This window comes from Canis aureus, chromosome 19, assembly GCF_053574225.1.
Source record: "Canis aureus isolate CA01 chromosome 19, VMU_Caureus_v.1.0, whole genome shotgun sequence".
NCBI lineage: Eukaryota > Metazoa > Chordata > Mammalia > Carnivora > Canidae > Canis > Canis aureus.
The window spans coordinates 51,515,591-51,530,642 of NC_135629.1; the positions used below are offsets into that span (position 1 = coordinate 51,515,591).

Here is a 15,052-nt window from a genome sequence, read left to right on the forward strand (position 1 = left end):
GTCTCCCAAATTGGTACCTCTCATGTGACCAAATTTGGAAGAGAGTGATTGGCTGAGAGTTTTTAAGAAGCCACATGCTTGGGGTGCCTAGGTGGCTCAGTGGGCTAAGTGTCTGCCTTCTGCTCGGGTCATGATCCCAGGGTCCTGGGCTCTCTGCTCAACAGCCAGCCTGCTTCTCCCTCTCTTTCTGCCCCTCCCCTCTGCTTGTGTATGTGCACGTGCACACACACACACACACACACACACACACTCTATCTCTCTCATAAATAAATAAATCTTAAAAAAAAAGAAAGATGCCTGTTCATGCCCTTCTACCCGTGGTCACTTTTAGAGCCCCTGGCGTCAGGGTAGAGCAAGTCTAGAAGAGCCCACTATGCACACTCAGGTGATTACAGCTGAGCTTGCTCCAAAGCCTGGACTAAAGTGAGTCATGAGGCCCCTGGAGCACAGAATTTGGGTAGACGCTGCACTTACTGGACTAGAGAGGGAGTCCTCCTTAAAGCCTATGCCATAGGCACCTCGCTTGCCATACCCTAATCCAGGTCCTACTGCGTTGGATGCCTCAGTACAATTTCCAGGAAACTAGGGAACTGGACAAGGTCCCAGGGCGAAGCGGGTGTCACTGCCCATCCCCCGCACCCCACGAAGTCTCAAGGAGAGGACCAGGCCTCTTGCTGACAAGGTGGGTGCAGGTTCGAGCAATGTGGTCCCTCCCTACAGCCCTGACTTCAGCTACTACCCACCTACCATCTCTAAAGAGCAGTGTGTGCTCTGAAAAAAGGATGTGTGCTGACTGCACTACCTTCGCCACCCACCGCCTCTCCAAACAAAAGCAAGGGGTGGCTGTGCCCTTCCCACTGTGGGGAGGCCAGGAGCCGCTTCTGAGCCAAACCTCTGGTGCCCTCTGCCGGACGCCCTGATTACAACAACCTGCTCAGAGGACTTCAGCCAAGCCCTGGACTAGCTGGGAAAGCTGAAATAATTAAAGCCCATTAAGAATAAATTTTAAGAAAAAGGGAAAACTGGAAAATGTTCCTCCTGAATTCCAGTGTCTTTTGGCTCTGAGAGATAAGTTCCAGGCTCTGCCGCTCGTCTGTTTACTGAGCACTCCCCAGGGGCAGCCCTGGGCCGGGTGCTAGGTCCGCCTGGGCTATGGGCAAGGCTGGGGAGCAGCAGCCCCTGGGGTGACAGGGTCGGGGGCGGGGGGCACGGATTCAGAGCTAGGATCTTACCCAGGCAGACACACACATTGTGGAATGCAAATGCATGCTGGGTACCAAGTGCTTTCTTGTGGTTTTGATATTTCTCACAATCCTGGACAGAATCGTTCCCATTTACAGATAAGGAACCTGAGGTCTGAAATCACTCCACCTGTCCTCGGTTAGTCACAAAGCCCGTAAGTGTGATTCAAATTCTATTTCTTTCAAAAGATTTTATTTATCTATTTGTTCATTTATTTTAAAGATTTTACTTATTCATGAGAGACACACAGAGAGAGGCCGAGACATAGGCAGAGGGAGAATCAGGATCCTCACAGGGAGCTGGATGCAGGACTTGATCCCTGGACCCCAGGATCAAGCCATGAGCTGAAGGCAGATGCTCAACTGCTGACCCACCCAGGCATCCCTAAGATTTTATTTATTTACCAGAGAGCGAAAGCAATCACAGAGAAAGGCAGAGAAGCAGGCTCCCCGCTGAGCAGGGAGTGTCAGGGAATGAGAGGCCCTGTGTCTCTGCCTCTCTCTCTCTCTCTGTGTCTCTCATGAATAAATAAAATAAAATCTCTAAAAATATATATATATACCATATCATTGACTATAGTCACCGTGCTGTATCTTACATCCCCATGACCTACTCATTTTAGAACTCAAAGTTTGTACCTTTTGACCCCTTCACCCATTTTGCCCACCCTGCCCCCATTCTCTGGCAATTACCAGTCCTACTATGTATCCGTGAGCTCATTTTTTTGTTCGTTTGTTTTTTCTTTGCTTTTCTGGCTTTTTTTAGATTCCACATATAAGTGAGATCATTTGGCATTTGTCTTTGTTTCACATAGCATAATGCCTTCAGGGGACCATCCGTGTTGTCACAAATGACAAGACTGTCTTATTTTGTATGGCTCAGTAATAAAATTTTCACATTTCACCACATTTTCTTTATCCATTCATCAACTGATGATCAACTGATGTTTCCATATCTTGGCTATTGTAAATAATGCTTCAGTGAACATGGGGGTGCAGATAACTTTTTGAGTAAGTTTTTAATTCAGATAAATATCCAGGGGCAGATTTGCTGGATCATAAGGTAGTTCCTTTTTTTTTTTTTTTTTAAGGTTTATTTCAGAGAAAGACCAAGCATTGGGGGTGGGGGGACAGAGGGAGAGGGAGACAAGCAGATTGCCTGCTGAGCAGGGAGCGTGACTCAGGGCTCCCATCCTAGGACTCTGAGATCATGACCTGACCGAAATCAGCAGTCAGAGGTTCAACCCAACTGAGCTACCCAGATGCCCCTAGATAATATGTTAGTTCTATTTTTAATTTTTTGAGGAAACTCCATCCTATTTTCCACAGTGGCTGCACTACTTTACAGTCCCAACAGTATGTGAGGGTTCCCTCTTCTCCATGTCCTGGCCAACATTTGTTATTTCTTGTCTTTTTGATACTAGCCATCCTGACAGGTGTGAGGTGATATCTCATTGTGGTTTTGTGGTTTTGATTTGCATTTCTCTGACGATGAGTGATGTGGAACATCTTTTCATGTGTCTGTTGGCCATCTAGATGTCTGGATGCCCATTTTTTTAAATTTATTCATGAGAGACAGAGAGAGAGAGGCAGAGACATAGGCAGAGGGAGAAGCAGGCTCCCTGCGAGGAGCCTGATGTGGGACTCGATCTTGGGTCTCCAGAATCATGCCCTGAGCCAGAGGCAGACGCCCAACCGCTGAGCCACCCAGGTGCCCCTGGATGCCCATTTTTATTTATTTTTATTTATTTTTAATTTTTATTTATTTATGATAGGCACACAGTGAGAGAGAGAGAGAGAGAGAGGCAGAGACACAGGCAGAGGGAGAAGCAGGCTCCACCCAGGGAGCCCGACACGGGACTCGATCCCGGGTCTCCAGGATTAGGCCCTGGGCCAAAGGCAGGCGCCAAACCGCTGCGCCACCCAGGGATCCCTGGATGCCCATTTTTATTTTTTATTTTTTTTAATTTTTATTTATTTATGATAGTCACACACAGAGAGAGAGGCAGAGACACAGGCAGAGGGAGAAGCAGGCTCCATGCACCGGGAGCCTGACGTGGGATTCGATCCTGGGTCTTCAGGATCGTGCCCTGGGCCAAAGGCAGGCGCCAAACCGCTGCGCCACCCAGGGATCCCAGGATGCCCATTTTTAAATCAGATTTTTTCCTGATTGAATTGTATGCGTTCTTTATATATTTTGGATATATGTATATCCATATATATATATAAAATATGATTTAGAAATATTTTCTCCCGTTTGCTAGGTTGCCTTTTCATTTTGTTGGTTTCCTTTGCTGTGCAGCTTTTTAGTTTGCTGTCATTCCATTTATTTTTGCTTTTGTTGCCGGTGCCCTTGATGCCAAATCCAAAAAATCATCACTAAGACCAATGTCGAGCTTACTGCTTGTTTTCCTCTATGAGTTTTATGGTTTCAGATCTTAGGTTCTTTAATCTATTTTGAGTTACTTCATGTGTGTGGTGCACAATAGTGGCCCAGTTGCATTCTTTTGCGCGTGGCTGTCCAGTTTTTCCAACACTATTTATCGAAGACTTTCCCCTACCCCTAGTATGTTCTTGGCTCCTTTGTTGTAAATTAATTACCCATATATGCATGGATTTATTTCTGGGCTTTTTATTCTGTTCCACTGAGCTGCATGTCTGTTTGATACTGATACCAACTACACTGTTCTCAGGAAGCCTGATGCCTCCAGCTTTGTTCTTGAGATTGCTTTGACTGTTTAAGGTCTTCTGTGGTTCTCTACAAATTTTAGGATTTTTTTCTAGTTCTATGAAATGCCACTGGAATTTTGGTAGGGTTGTAGATTGGGGTAGTGTGGACATTTGAACAATATTCTCCCCATCCATGAGCCCTGAGTATCTTTACATTTATGTCTTTGGTTTTTTATGGTTTTTTTTTTGTTTTTTTTTTTTTGTCTTTGTCTTGTAATTTTCAGCATACAGGTCTTTCATCTCCTTGGTTAAATTTATTCCTAGGTGGTGTTTTGATGCAATTATAAATGAGATTGTTTTCTGAATTTGTTAGTTATTAGCGTATATATATGCAACACTTTTGAGTATTTTTTATCCTTCAACTTTACTGAATTCACTTGGATTTTTTTCAAAGATGTTATTTATTTGAGGGTAGCCCTGGTGGTGCAGCGGTTTAGCGCCGCCTGCAGCCGGGGGTGTGATCCTGGAGATCCGGGATCGAGTCCCACATCGGGCTTCCTGCATGGAGCCTGCTTCTCCCTCTGCCTGTGTCTCTGCCTCTCTCTCTCTCGCTCTGAATGAATAAATAAATAAATCTTTAAAAAAATATATGTTATTGGGATCCCTGGGTGGCGCAGTGGTTTGGCGCCTGCCTTTGGCCCGGGGCGCGATCCTGGAGACCCTGGATTGAGTCCCACATCGGGTTCCCGGTACATGGAGCCTGCTTCTCCCTCTGCCTGTGTCTCTGCCTCTCTCTCTGTGTGTGTGACTATCATAAATAAATAAAAATTTAAAAAAAATTAAAAAAATATGTTATTGATTTGAGAGAGAGAAAGAGAACGAACACAGGGTGGGGGCAGAGGGAAAGGGATCATGACCGGAGCCAAAAGCAGATGCTTAACTTACCGAGCCACCCAGGCACCCCCGAATTCATTTGTTCTGTCAGTTTTTTTTTTTTTTTAAAGATGTTATTCATTCATTCATGAGATAGAGAGAGAGAGAGAGGCAGAGAGACACAGGCAGAGGGAGAAGCAGGCTCCACGCAGGGAGCCTGACGCGGAACTCGATCCCAGGTCTCCAGGATCACGCCCTGGGCTGAAGGCAGGTGCTAAACCACTGAGCCACCCGGGCTGCCCTCTGTCAGGGTTTTTTTGATGGGGTCTTTAGCGTTTTCTATGTCATCTGCATATAGTAAGTTTTACTTCCTCCTTTCCAATTTGGATGGCTTTTCTCTTTCTTACCTAATTGTTCCGGCCCAGGTCAGTCACAAAGCTGGTGTGAAAGCTGAGACCCAAACTCTATTTTTAAGTCCCACTTCTTCCCCAGACCCTAATGCCCTTATGAAGAGAAAGTTTGTCCACCTTGCTGTTTCTGGTACTGGGTGAAGCCTGGGGGATCTCTTCTGGGCTGACCAAAGGATGAGGAGCCAGTCCTGCACTGTTTCCCTCTCCCCAGCAGGACCAGACAAGCTTCTGCCCACAATGAACACAGGCATCATCCCATTTAACTCTCTCAGCATTTGCTGGGGCCCATACTGGACTGAGCACTAGAGGGTGTTGGGAGTTCAGCAGCGAACAAGACCATCCTTTGGGAGCCTGTGTACACCCCAACACCCGGTCCTTGTTCCATCTACCAGTTCCAGTCCATGAGCTTTACAACTCAGAAGGCAAGAGGTACTAGAGAGGGAAGCAAAAATATGGTAAGACTCCACTGGGAAAAGCCAATCTTGCAACCAAAGACAAAACCACATAGACTTTAGGCCTACACTAAGCCCCTAAATCCCTAGAACACTGAGAGCTGTTTAGTTTATTGCCAACAACTCCTCACAGCTGTAGGGGGACTGCACAGAACACACTCTGGCTGAATGTTAGAAGAGGCATTTAATAACCAACACAAGCAGTGAGCAAGTGCAGCTCTCACTGATCACGGTGAAGAACAAGTCTCACTTTGATGCTGATGTGTCTTAAAGCTTTCCCTGAAGTTGGTTAATATCTGTCTTGAACAAAAACATCCGGATTTAGGCCCAGAGCCTTTGGCAGGTAACAGTATAGGACCATAGTTTAGTATCATTTGCTTTTTGTTCCCATTACATTTCATTTCTATATTCACTTATTTCAGTATTCAAGTTTTATTTATGGCTAATGATAGCAGCATTTAATAATTCCTGGCAAGATGTTGCTAGGATCCAATACAGTACCCCAAGTTTGAGGATTAAGGCACAGGGTTGGGAGTTACCATTTGAATCATAGCTCTGCCACAGCCTTGGAAAAATCAGCTTTTTGAACATCACTTTTTCCATTGTAATGAAGATGTTGATTTACAAGATGCTCCCCTGTCCCAAAAATAAGGATATAAAAATCACCATGTGTCCAGCATACCCACAATGGAAAGTCTGAGTACCAAAACTGAATGACAAAATACATGAACTCAAACGTCACAGCAAAGATGGTTGCTTCATCTCATGGGGTTTTTTTTACTTTTCTTTTTAGTAATCTCTATACCCAATATGGAACTTGAACTCATGACCCCAAGATCAAGAGTCAGTCTTGCTCTTCCCACTGAGCCAGCCATGGGTCACCTAGGTTCACGGAGGTAATCTCATTCCTCTATCCATTTTTAAAGTAGGGTTATCACAACCTAAATACCAGCTCTGTAGACTAACCTATTCCATTCAATAGTTTTCTGGGTTTCCAGGGTGACTGAAATAATCTGTGATTCCATAGTTAATTCCAGATTTTAAAAAAAAATGCTTTATCCTTCCAAATCAGTTTGATATCACTGTCATATGTGGGGGGGGAAGGTTTTTGCAGAAAGATTCCCTGTAAAATCTATAGTCATACCACTGGCAATCTCCTAGTTTGCTGTAGTTTATTGTAAAACATTACCATTTGGGGTAAACTGGGTGAAGGATACACAGAATGTCTTTGGGTTATTTTTCCACTTTCTTCTGAAACTGCTTTTTAACTTTATTTTGAAATAATTAAAAATGCTACTCATGAAAATGAAAGAAGATAAACATTGCAAGTCCAAATTTAAAGTGAAAATCTGGGGGCACCTGGATGGCTCAGTGGTTGAGTGTCTGCCTTTGGCTCAGGTGGTGATCTTGGGGTTCTGTGATCGAATCCTGCATCCGGTTCACCACAGGGAGCCTCTGCCTCTCTCTCTCATAAAATAAACTCTTTTTTTAAAAAAATAAAAATAAAGTGAAAATCTGAATGGTATTAGGAGAGCTTTGGAGTCACCTGACAAATGTGGTACCTCGGTGGAGGGACTGGGAAGCTCAGTAAAAAAGGCTTATATATATATGTATAAGGCTCATTATTAACTCTGGCAGTGATAAACATTACCTGGTCTTGTCGCTTTGCTCTCCCCCAACTCCTTGACCCGAGGTTAGGCCTAGACCAAGCTAACTCTGAATCAGCTTCAACTAACAAGGAACCAGATGAGCGGGAGAGAGGCCGGAAAGGTTGTGAAAACCCAGGGAAAGAACACTGTGCACATAATTTATTTAAGTCACTCTGGATCTGAGGCTAAAACACAGCGGATGCCATCCCGGGTGGACGGTCAGCCAGCGCTCCGCGCCCTTCCGGATCCAGGCCTGGGTTTCATCTGGGGACCTCCGACCGCACCAGGGAGTCGGCCTGGCTCAGGGCGAGTTTGTCCTTCTTCTCCTTCTGCAACACCTGCTCTTCCCACAGCGCCTGGTCAACCTGATCGTCTGTGAGCACGACGGGCTTGTACTTCTCGTCGAAGAGGCGCTCGTTCGTCTCAGAATGCAGCTGATGGGGTCCGACGACGCGCAGATGGGCCGGCAGGTGCTGGAACTCCTCGTCGTTGATGTCGCAGTCGCGCATCCGGGCGGCCAGCACCCACCAGCGGCCCACGAAGCCCACGTCCAGGATCCGGTCCGGGAAGTCGGCCCAACGGGGCTGCAGGTAGCGGCAGCGAGCCTGGTAGAGGCTGGCCTGGGCGTCGACGGGCGCCTCGTACACGAGCGCGCAGAGGCCCAGGTTCACGTGGCGGAGGCGGCCGCGCCCCCGCAGCCAGAGCAGCCGCTGCACACAGTCCTCGGAGGCGCGGTTGCGCGTGGCAGGGGCCAGCAGCAGGAGGATGCCCGACGCGTCGAGCAGCGCCTCCTCGAAGGCCGCCTCGCTGGGCGCCAGCGCGCAGCAGGCCGCCGCGCCCCCCAGCAGCCCCGCGTACACGGCCGCCCGCCAGGGCCGGGCCCGCGCCGCCGCCGCCGCGTCCCCGCAAGCCTCGGCGTAGTCTCGGAGCAGCACGCGGGCCCAGGCGCCTGAGGGAGAAGCGGAACACACAGGTGAGAGCAGGCCGCCGTGGCCACCCTCCCGCCGCCGCCCGCCGCTACTCACCCAGCCGCGCCCACACGCCCGGCTTCGCGGCCGCCGGGCCACCAGATCCTTCACGGTTTCGGGACCACAATCTCTTCAGAGCGGCCGTCGCCATTCTCTTCCGGCTCAGAGTCCGTTTTCCGAAGCGAAACGCCTCGTGTGCGAAGTAAAAGGCCCGGGGGCCTCCTGCGCCAGCGTCGACGGTGCCGGAAGTGGCTTCCCATCGGAACAAGACGGAACTCGGACCGCTGCCGGATGTTGCTGTCGGGTCGGAGCGCGGCCGGCGGAGGCCGGGAGGCGGGCCGCGCAGGCGCAGAGAGCCTGGGCCACGCCGGCTGAGGGAGCCTCAGGTGAGGGGGGCGGGGTGCACCTGTGGGGCGGGGGCGGCGAGGTCACCCCCCGCTCGGTGCCCTAGCGGCCTGGCTGGGCTCCGGGCTGAGGGATGGGCCTGGGGGGAGGGGCACCGAGTGTGGTTGGGGGCGGGCGTCATTGGCCTCTGTCCTCAGAGCGGGATGCGGTGACGCCCCTGAGCGACCATGGCAGCGGCCGACGAGCTGGCCTTCCACGGTGAGTGGGCGGCGACCTGGCCCGAGCTCCTACTCCCTCCGCCGCCCGGACCCTCCCACCCGGGTGCCCGCCGACAGCCGGCCTGAAGCCCCGACCCTGACCCGAACCCCGCTCCCAGCCTGAGCCTCGGTCCCAGACCTGACCCCATCCCGGAACCAGCCTTAAGTGGTGGGCCCTTGTGGGGCGGGGGGACACACCTTACAACTCCCCAAAACTTAGGAAGCTGGGCCCTTAGGTAGCCCCAGGTGGAGTGTTGTCCCCCAGCCGAGCAGTGGGCCAAACCAAATTGTCTTGACTCCCAAAACATGCCTTTGTCCCGTATTCCTTCTCCATAGAGTTCGAGGAAGCTTCTAGTCTGCTGGCGGAGACCCCAGATGCGGCCACCACGAGTGGCCGCGGTCAGCTGGCCCCACAGGGGCACGTGGCGGTGGAGGTGGACTCGGGTGGTATCTACGGATCTGAGGAGGCTGAGGAGAGTGACAAGACTGCGGTGAGTGCCTCAGGCCCTGCCTCTCGCTCCGCCCAGGCGAAGGGCAGCCGCTGAAAGCCCATGCCATCCCTGCAGCTCCTGCAGGAGGAGAAGCAGCAGCCCGGATTCTGGACCTTTAGCTACTATCAGAGCTTCTTTGACGTGGACACATCCCAGGTCAGGCCCGGGAAGCTGGTGGGATGGGGCCTGCGGTCACACGGGGGTCCAGCCACTGTTCACTGAGCCCTTCCTAGACACCAGAATGCTGGTGATGCCCAGGCGGTAGGACACGGGCCCCTACACGGGCTGGTGGACTGTGGTGCGCTGTCAGGATTATGGTGTGATGGGCTCGTGGGAACACAGTTGCATATAGTCACGCAGGTTAGAGAAGGGCCTCCTGGAGGAGGTGAGGAATGTGCAGAGACGTGAAGGGAAGCACGTATGGCAGGTGCAGGGAACAGCAGATGCAGAGGGCCAAAGGTGAGAGAAGGTGTCACGAGCTACCTGTCACTTGATCTGGTTGGAGATTGAGGTGGGGGACAGGCAGGCAGAACCCAGACCACAAAGGCCTCGTACGCTGTGCTAGTTTGAGTTTCATCGTGAGGGTGCTGGGGAGCCACAGAAGGGTTTAGAGCAGGAGAGGAATGAATTGAATTAGGAAGGTGGCTCAGAGACCCCAGGCCTTAAACCTGGGGTGCAGAACAAGGAATATAGTGGAAAGAGAGGTAGGCAGGAGGATGCCCAGGATTTGACTGTTCCCCACCTCACGGTCCAGGCATGTCACAACATAACAGGCTGTTCAGGGCAGCCAAGCTAAGAGAAGGGAGAAGCAAGGAGAAAGATGACCAACCCGGAAGAGTCCTTGAGAGCAGTAGCGCGCTAGGGTATTGGGGCTGGCCAGGGAAAGGGGCATCAAAAACTCAGGGAACATCCAAGCTTTTTCAGGCAAGGAGATGGGAGCTCAGCAGGGAAGGAGCCCCTAAGGGCAGGAGCTTAGCCCTTTCCTCTTTCTTTGGTGGAGGGATGTGTGTGTTGGCCCTGTGCAGGCTCCCATTCTGGGCCCCACCTTGTCCCCAGGTCCTGGACCGAATCAGAGGCTCACTGCTGCCCCGGCCTGGCCACAACTTTGTACGGCACCATCTGCGGAATCGGCCAGACCTGTATGGTGAGTGGTGGTGTACGTTCAGCTCGATAATTCATTCAGCACATGTGGACCGAGTGCCAGCCCATGGATTCCAGCTGAGAAGAAAGTAGGGGCACTCCCAGAGGGCAGGAAGCACGCATTCCATCTGGGGAGACAGATATATAGAGGCTGCTGAGGGCAATGGGGCTCAGAAAAAAAGCAAACAGTTTAGAGGATGGGAGTTGCCATTTTGCATGGTTGAGACAGGACATCTCTGAGGAGGATGCAAGAATGGGCCTTGTTAGGGATGAAGGTGAGGAGACATAGGGGAAGAACATTCCAGAAGGGGGCACAGGTCCAGTGGTGGAGCAGTATTGTCACTGGAGCAGTGAGCTGCATGAGGTCGTAGAGGTGACAGGAGAGACTGTGCAGATTTTGTCCGTCTCAGTGAGAAGGGGTCTTAGTTAAGGACTCTGAGGCTTCCTCTGGCCATGGGGGGCGGGGGGGGGGAAGGGGCAGATGCCAGGAGACCAGAGAGGCAGTGCCCGCCACCATGGTACAGGTGTGGGATGATGGGCCCAGCCCCAGGTGGAGAGCAGTGGTTGGACTGTGAAAGAGATCTCATGGCAGAGCCGACGGGACTTCCTGACACCCTGACACGCCTGAGGTCGGGCGGGAGAAGAGAGGCAAGGGTGGCTCCTGGATTTCCATCGGGACTGCTAGAAGGATGGGACTGTCATTTACCAACTGGAAAGGCTGGGCAGGCTGGAGTTGGAGAGACCTAGACGTGACGTGGAAATGCTGACTATAAAGCCAGTGGTTCATGGCACAGACCAAATTTGAGACATTTGGGAGTCATCAGCCTGGAGGTGACCTAAACCCCTGAGGCGGGACAAGATGGTGCAAGGGGTGAACACAGAGAGGATGGCTGAAGACCGGCCCTGGCTGGGTCCCCGTTATCGAAGGGGTTAGGGAGTCCCAAAGGTTGGGGAATAGCCAGGAATGTGACATGCCAGAAGCAGGAGCATGAAGTCCTAAAAGCACATGGGAAGTGTTTCCAGAAGAAGGAAGCGATCAGCTACAGCAAAGGCGATAGAAAAGTCAGGAAAGCTGAGGGACTGAGGGCCAGCTCTGGGATCAGCCAGCCCAGGTCATCAGTGACGGGGGGTGGTGTGCAGGTAGCCCCGAGCCTAGAAAGCAGCTGGGGTCCCAGCACAGTTGAGATGGGACAAGTCTCCTGTTCGGGGAACCCTGGGCCCCTCCCCACACCCTGCCCTGCCCACAGGCCCCTTCTGGATCTGTGCCACGCTGGCTTTCGTCTTGGCCATCACTGGCAATCTGACGCTGGTGCTGGCCCAGAGGAGGGACCCCTCGATCCACTACAGCCCCCAGTTCCACAAGGGTGAGTGAAGTGGGCTAGGCCTGGCACCTGCCGGGGCTGGGAGTGCACAGAGCCCCAAGGGTGACTGCCTGCCTTGCCCCGCGCTCCACAGTGACTGTGGCTGGCGTCACCATCTACTGCTATGTTTGGCTGGTGCCGTTGGCGCTGTGGGGCTTCCTGCGGTGGCGGAAGGGTGTCCGGGAGCGCATGGGGCCTTACACCTTCCTGGAGACCGTGTGCATCTACGGCTACTCCCTCTTTGTCTTCATCCCCACCGTGGTAAGTGCGGCCCAGGGGTGGAGGGCACCAGGCATCATGGGGAAGGCCTGGTAGGCAGCTGCCCATGTCGCCCCCAGGTCCTGTGGCTCATTCCGGTCCCCTGGCTGCAGTGGCTCTTTGGGGTCATGGCCCTGGTGCTGTCAGCCGCCAGCCTGGTGTTTACCCTCTGGCCTGTTGTCCGAGAGGACACCAGATTGGTGGCTGCAGTGCTGCTCTCGACTGTCGTGCTGCTCCATGCCCTCCTGGCCGTGGGCTGTAAGGTACAGACGGTCACGGCCGGGGCGGGGGGCGGGTGCTGACCCCCCACCAACACTGACTCCAGGGGCCTCGGTCCAGTTTTATTTCTTCCAGCCCCTGCCTCTGGAGCACCTGGCACCGCCGGCCCAGGCCACGTCTCTGCCTGCGAACCTCTTGCTGCCACCCACGTCGAGGCCTAAGGCCACTTAGGGCGGCCGAGCCTATGGGTAAGGGGCTGCTCCTGCCTTTCCTCCCCGTCTCGAGGAGTCCCAGGGCTGCTCCCAGGAGTCTCTCTCTTTCAGGCCCAACATGAGGGGACACCTATGCCTGCCCTGCTCCTCAGACGATGGCTGAAGGCTCCCCTGACACCTCAAGATCACTCTGCTACTTTCCAGACTTTTCTTACAAAGCAAACACTTTTATTTTCTATGCAAAGGTGATTCCGAGAATTTATATAAAGGCGGGAAAGGGGCAGCAGGAAGCTCCTGGTGTGGCATCGCCCTCGGGCTCCCTGCCCAACCTTCTGCTTTCCCCAATGGGACAGTTGGGAGAGCAGAGGGGGGCCACCCCGGCCTCAACTGTGCCTGCCCTTCCTGGGTGCCTGGTGAGCTGGTCCCAGGGCCTAGCCTGAGCTCCACCGCATCCGAGTTTGAAGGTGTTAGAAACGGGGGGAGCAGAAGTAGAAGAAAATTGCCTGTGCTGAAACATACATTTCCTTGTTTATTTGTTTTGTTTTGGGGGGGAGGGGGCGGAGGTCCCTGCAAGGCCCCTTCCCAGGCTGGGGAGGGACCGAAATGCCATCATAGTATTAGGGACTGGAGCGTCTACAAATATTGAGGGAAACACACAGGCCTAATGTGAGCTACAAGGAAAAAGGACGCCTTCCACGATCGATCCTTGAGGTTTCTCGTGTCTGCCCCGAGCGGCTGACAGTGACCCTTCCCTCCAGGCCCGGGGCCCACGGGGCCACCTGTTCGAACTCTTGGCAGGGGTGGGGGAGGGGACCTGCAGGGGCTCAGGGACAGGACAGCAGCAAGAGGCAGGGGCCGAGGACGGAGGGCCTTCCCGACAGCCGGGGTGGGTTGTACATTCAAGTGTGAGGTGAACCCTTTGGTGGGCGGGGGCCTCGGGTCTCCAGAGGCCTGGCCCCACCCCTGTCCCGAAGACTCGGCAGGGCTGCCCCTCACCACTGAGCCTCTGAGTTGGGGAGAGGGGCTGCTGGCTCGGCCCGGCCGGCCTGGTTTCTCAGAGGGTCTGTGGATTGACACTGGTTCTTCTCGTAAAAAAATAAAATTAAAAAAAGCAGCATGTCACGCCCATTGTGACCAAGGCCTGGTAGTTGAAGGGGAGGCCCCGCCCAGTCAGGACTGCCTTCCCATTGGAGACAGGCAAAGGGGGGGACAGGCGCCAAGGGACCGGGTGGGGTGGCAGCTGCTCCCCCCATCCCCCCCAACTCCCCGCCAGGCCCACAGCTGTCAGGCCCGGACACGCCTGTTATAGAAGATGTCAAACCCAGGTCAGGGTGGAGGGCAGGAGGGGGAAACAGGGCTCCCACGACATGATCTTGTGTAAAATATGGCAGCGACACACGCTCAGGGCCAAGATGTGGGTGGGCGGTGGAGTGGGGGCGGCGGCGGCAATGTTGTGTAAAAAAGTGTCCAAGTTCCCATAGCAAAGAGGGCCGTGACCGGGTGTTTGGGCTTCTCCGGTACAGGGGTGAAAGCCGCCCAGGCGGGGGGGGGTGGGCAGGGTCTTCATTTGGTTTCCTGGTGCTGTCAGTCTGTTCCACGCCGGCGGGGCCTAGCTCCCATAGTGCATGGTGTTGGTCGGGATGGACATGGGGGAGGCCATGGAGATGGCAGGGCCGCCCATGGTGAACTGGCTGTTGACTGCGTAGTGGGCGCTGGAGCCGCCGCCGCTGCTGCCCTGGGCGCCGGAGGACCCTGTGGGGGTGCACGGGCGCTGAGGGGCCAGCTCCGCCCCCTCGCCCGCCCAGACCCGCGGCAGAGTCAGAGAGAGAGAGCGCAGGCGAGAGGGCAGGCGGGCACCCGGGGGTCCGCGCTCTCACACCCGCGGGACCCCGCTCCCCCGCCCACCGTTACCTTGGACAATCCCCGTGCTCATTATGGAGCCCATCCGGGAGTGGGTGTGATTGACAATCCCCGTGTTGGCTGCGCAGCAAGAGGGAGGGAGGAAGGAAGGGAGACGGCGTCACCGCCCCCAGCCCGGCCCACACTCTCATCACTAGGGTGTGGGGAGGGTGGGCGCAGCGGCTGCAGAGCGAGGCAGAGAGGAACGGAGTCGGGGGGCCTCCGCCAGGCGCCCCCAGAAAGAGGAGGTGGTAGTGACAACTGTGGCGCGGAAAGCCCAAGCCCTGCCACCCCCAGAGCCCCTGGAGACGCTCACCTAAAGGAATCAGGTTGTTGTGGCCCACGCTGGAGCCGCCGGCGATAACACTGCTCAGGTCATAGGCGGTCGGCATCCCTGTGCAGAGACGTAGAGGTCAGGGGCTGGGAGGTGGTGGCCAGCGCCCCAGCACCGCCCCTGCCTGGCCCACACGGGCCGCTCACCCGCCACGGCCATCCCGCTGCTGAGGTTGTAGGTGCTGCCCGTGTTCCACATGTTCTCGGAGGGGGACGTGTAGTGGGAGCCGGGTGGGGGCGAGGGCGTCGTGCCGGTGTATCTGCAGCACAGACA

At 54.0% G+C, this 15,052-nt stretch overlaps 3 protein-coding genes and 1 long non-coding RNA gene across 9 annotated transcripts in view; 2 read left to right on the forward strand and 2 right to left on the reverse strand.

The window, feature by feature from the left end:
* LOC144290563 (uncharacterized) overlaps positions 1 to 2,145 on the forward strand; it is a 51,689-nt gene extending 49,544 nt beyond the window's left edge. For both annotated transcript variants that reach the window (XR_013358152.1, XR_013358153.1), the window contains exon 4: positions 543 to 2,145. This is a non-coding gene — a long non-coding RNA (uncharacterized LOC144290563). The remainder of the gene's footprint in view (positions 1 to 542) is intronic.
* Positions 2,146 to 7,437: 5,292 nt separating this feature from the next.
* On the reverse strand, positions 7,438 to 9,350 carry TIMM29 (translocase of inner mitochondrial membrane 29). The gene is made up of 3 exons (XM_077859929.1): positions 9,176 to 9,350; positions 8,321 to 8,669; positions 7,438 to 8,244 (listed from the first exon to the last, which is right to left on the reverse strand). The coding sequence occupies exons 2-3, from the start codon at positions 8,412 to 8,414 to the stop codon at positions 7,556 to 7,558; spliced, it is 783 nt and encodes a 260-aa protein (XP_077716055.1). The 5' UTR covers positions 8,415 to 8,669; positions 9,176 to 9,350; the 3' UTR covers positions 7,438 to 7,555.
* YIPF2 (Yip1 domain family member 2) lies at positions 8,408 to 13,064 on the forward strand. Of its 2 annotated transcripts, none has more exons than XM_077859927.1 (10): positions 8,408 to 8,649; positions 8,806 to 8,866; positions 9,202 to 9,356; positions 9,432 to 9,512; positions 10,413 to 10,500; positions 11,744 to 11,860; positions 11,952 to 12,118; positions 12,196 to 12,378; positions 12,441 to 12,582; positions 12,658 to 13,064. In XM_077859927.1, exons 2-10 carry the CDS (start codon positions 8,836 to 8,838, stop codon positions 12,666 to 12,668), a joined length of 975 nt encoding a protein of 324 aa, XP_077716053.1. In that variant the 5' UTR covers positions 8,408 to 8,649; positions 8,806 to 8,835; the 3' UTR covers positions 12,669 to 13,064. The 2 variants fall into 2 exon arrangements, with proteins under 2 accessions (XP_077716053.1, XP_077716054.1); XM_077859928.1 differs by having other exon boundaries at positions 8,436 to 8,649; positions 12,455 to 12,582.
* Positions 10,014 to 15,052, reverse strand: part of CARM1 (coactivator associated arginine methyltransferase 1) — a 44,094-nt gene continuing 39,055 nt past the window's right edge. For 2 of the 4 annotated variants that reach the window (XM_077859923.1, XM_077859926.1), the window contains exons 13-16: positions 14,926 to 15,038; positions 14,762 to 14,839; positions 14,458 to 14,526; positions 13,063 to 14,298 (exon numbers count right to left, since the gene is read on the reverse strand). In XM_077859923.1, coding sequence (XP_077716049.1) covers positions 14,156 to 14,298; positions 14,458 to 14,526; positions 14,762 to 14,839; positions 14,926 to 15,038 — 403 coding nt within the window. In that variant the 3' untranslated portion in view covers positions 13,063 to 14,155. Of the gene's footprint in view, positions 10,625 to 13,062; positions 14,299 to 14,457; positions 14,527 to 14,761; positions 14,840 to 14,925; positions 15,039 to 15,052 lie in introns of those variants that run through there. The other 2 variants (XM_077859925.1, XM_077859924.1) reach the window with 2 other exon arrangements.

Bases quoted from the DNA above. Each gene is read 5' to 3' on its own strand.
- TIMM29 (XM_077859929.1), bottom strand. From the start codon at position 8,414: ATGGCGACGGCCGCTCTGAAGAGATTGTGGTCCCGAAACCGTGAAGGA. The intron at 8,245-8,320 runs GTGAGTAGCGGC...CTTCTCCCTCAG, and splicing joins GGGCGTGTGGGCGCGGCTGG to GCGCCTGGGCCCGCGTGCTG.
- YIPF2 (XM_077859927.1), top strand. From the start codon at position 8,836: ATGGCAGCGGCCGACGAGCTGGCCTTCCACG. The intron at 11,861-11,951 runs GTGAGTGAAGTG...CGCGCTCCACAG, and splicing joins CAGCCCCCAGTTCCACAAGG to TGACTGTGGCTGGCGTCACC. The intron at 12,119-12,195 runs GTAAGTGCGGCC...TGTCGCCCCCAG, and splicing joins TTGTCTTCATCCCCACCGTG to GTCCTGTGGCTCATTCCGGT.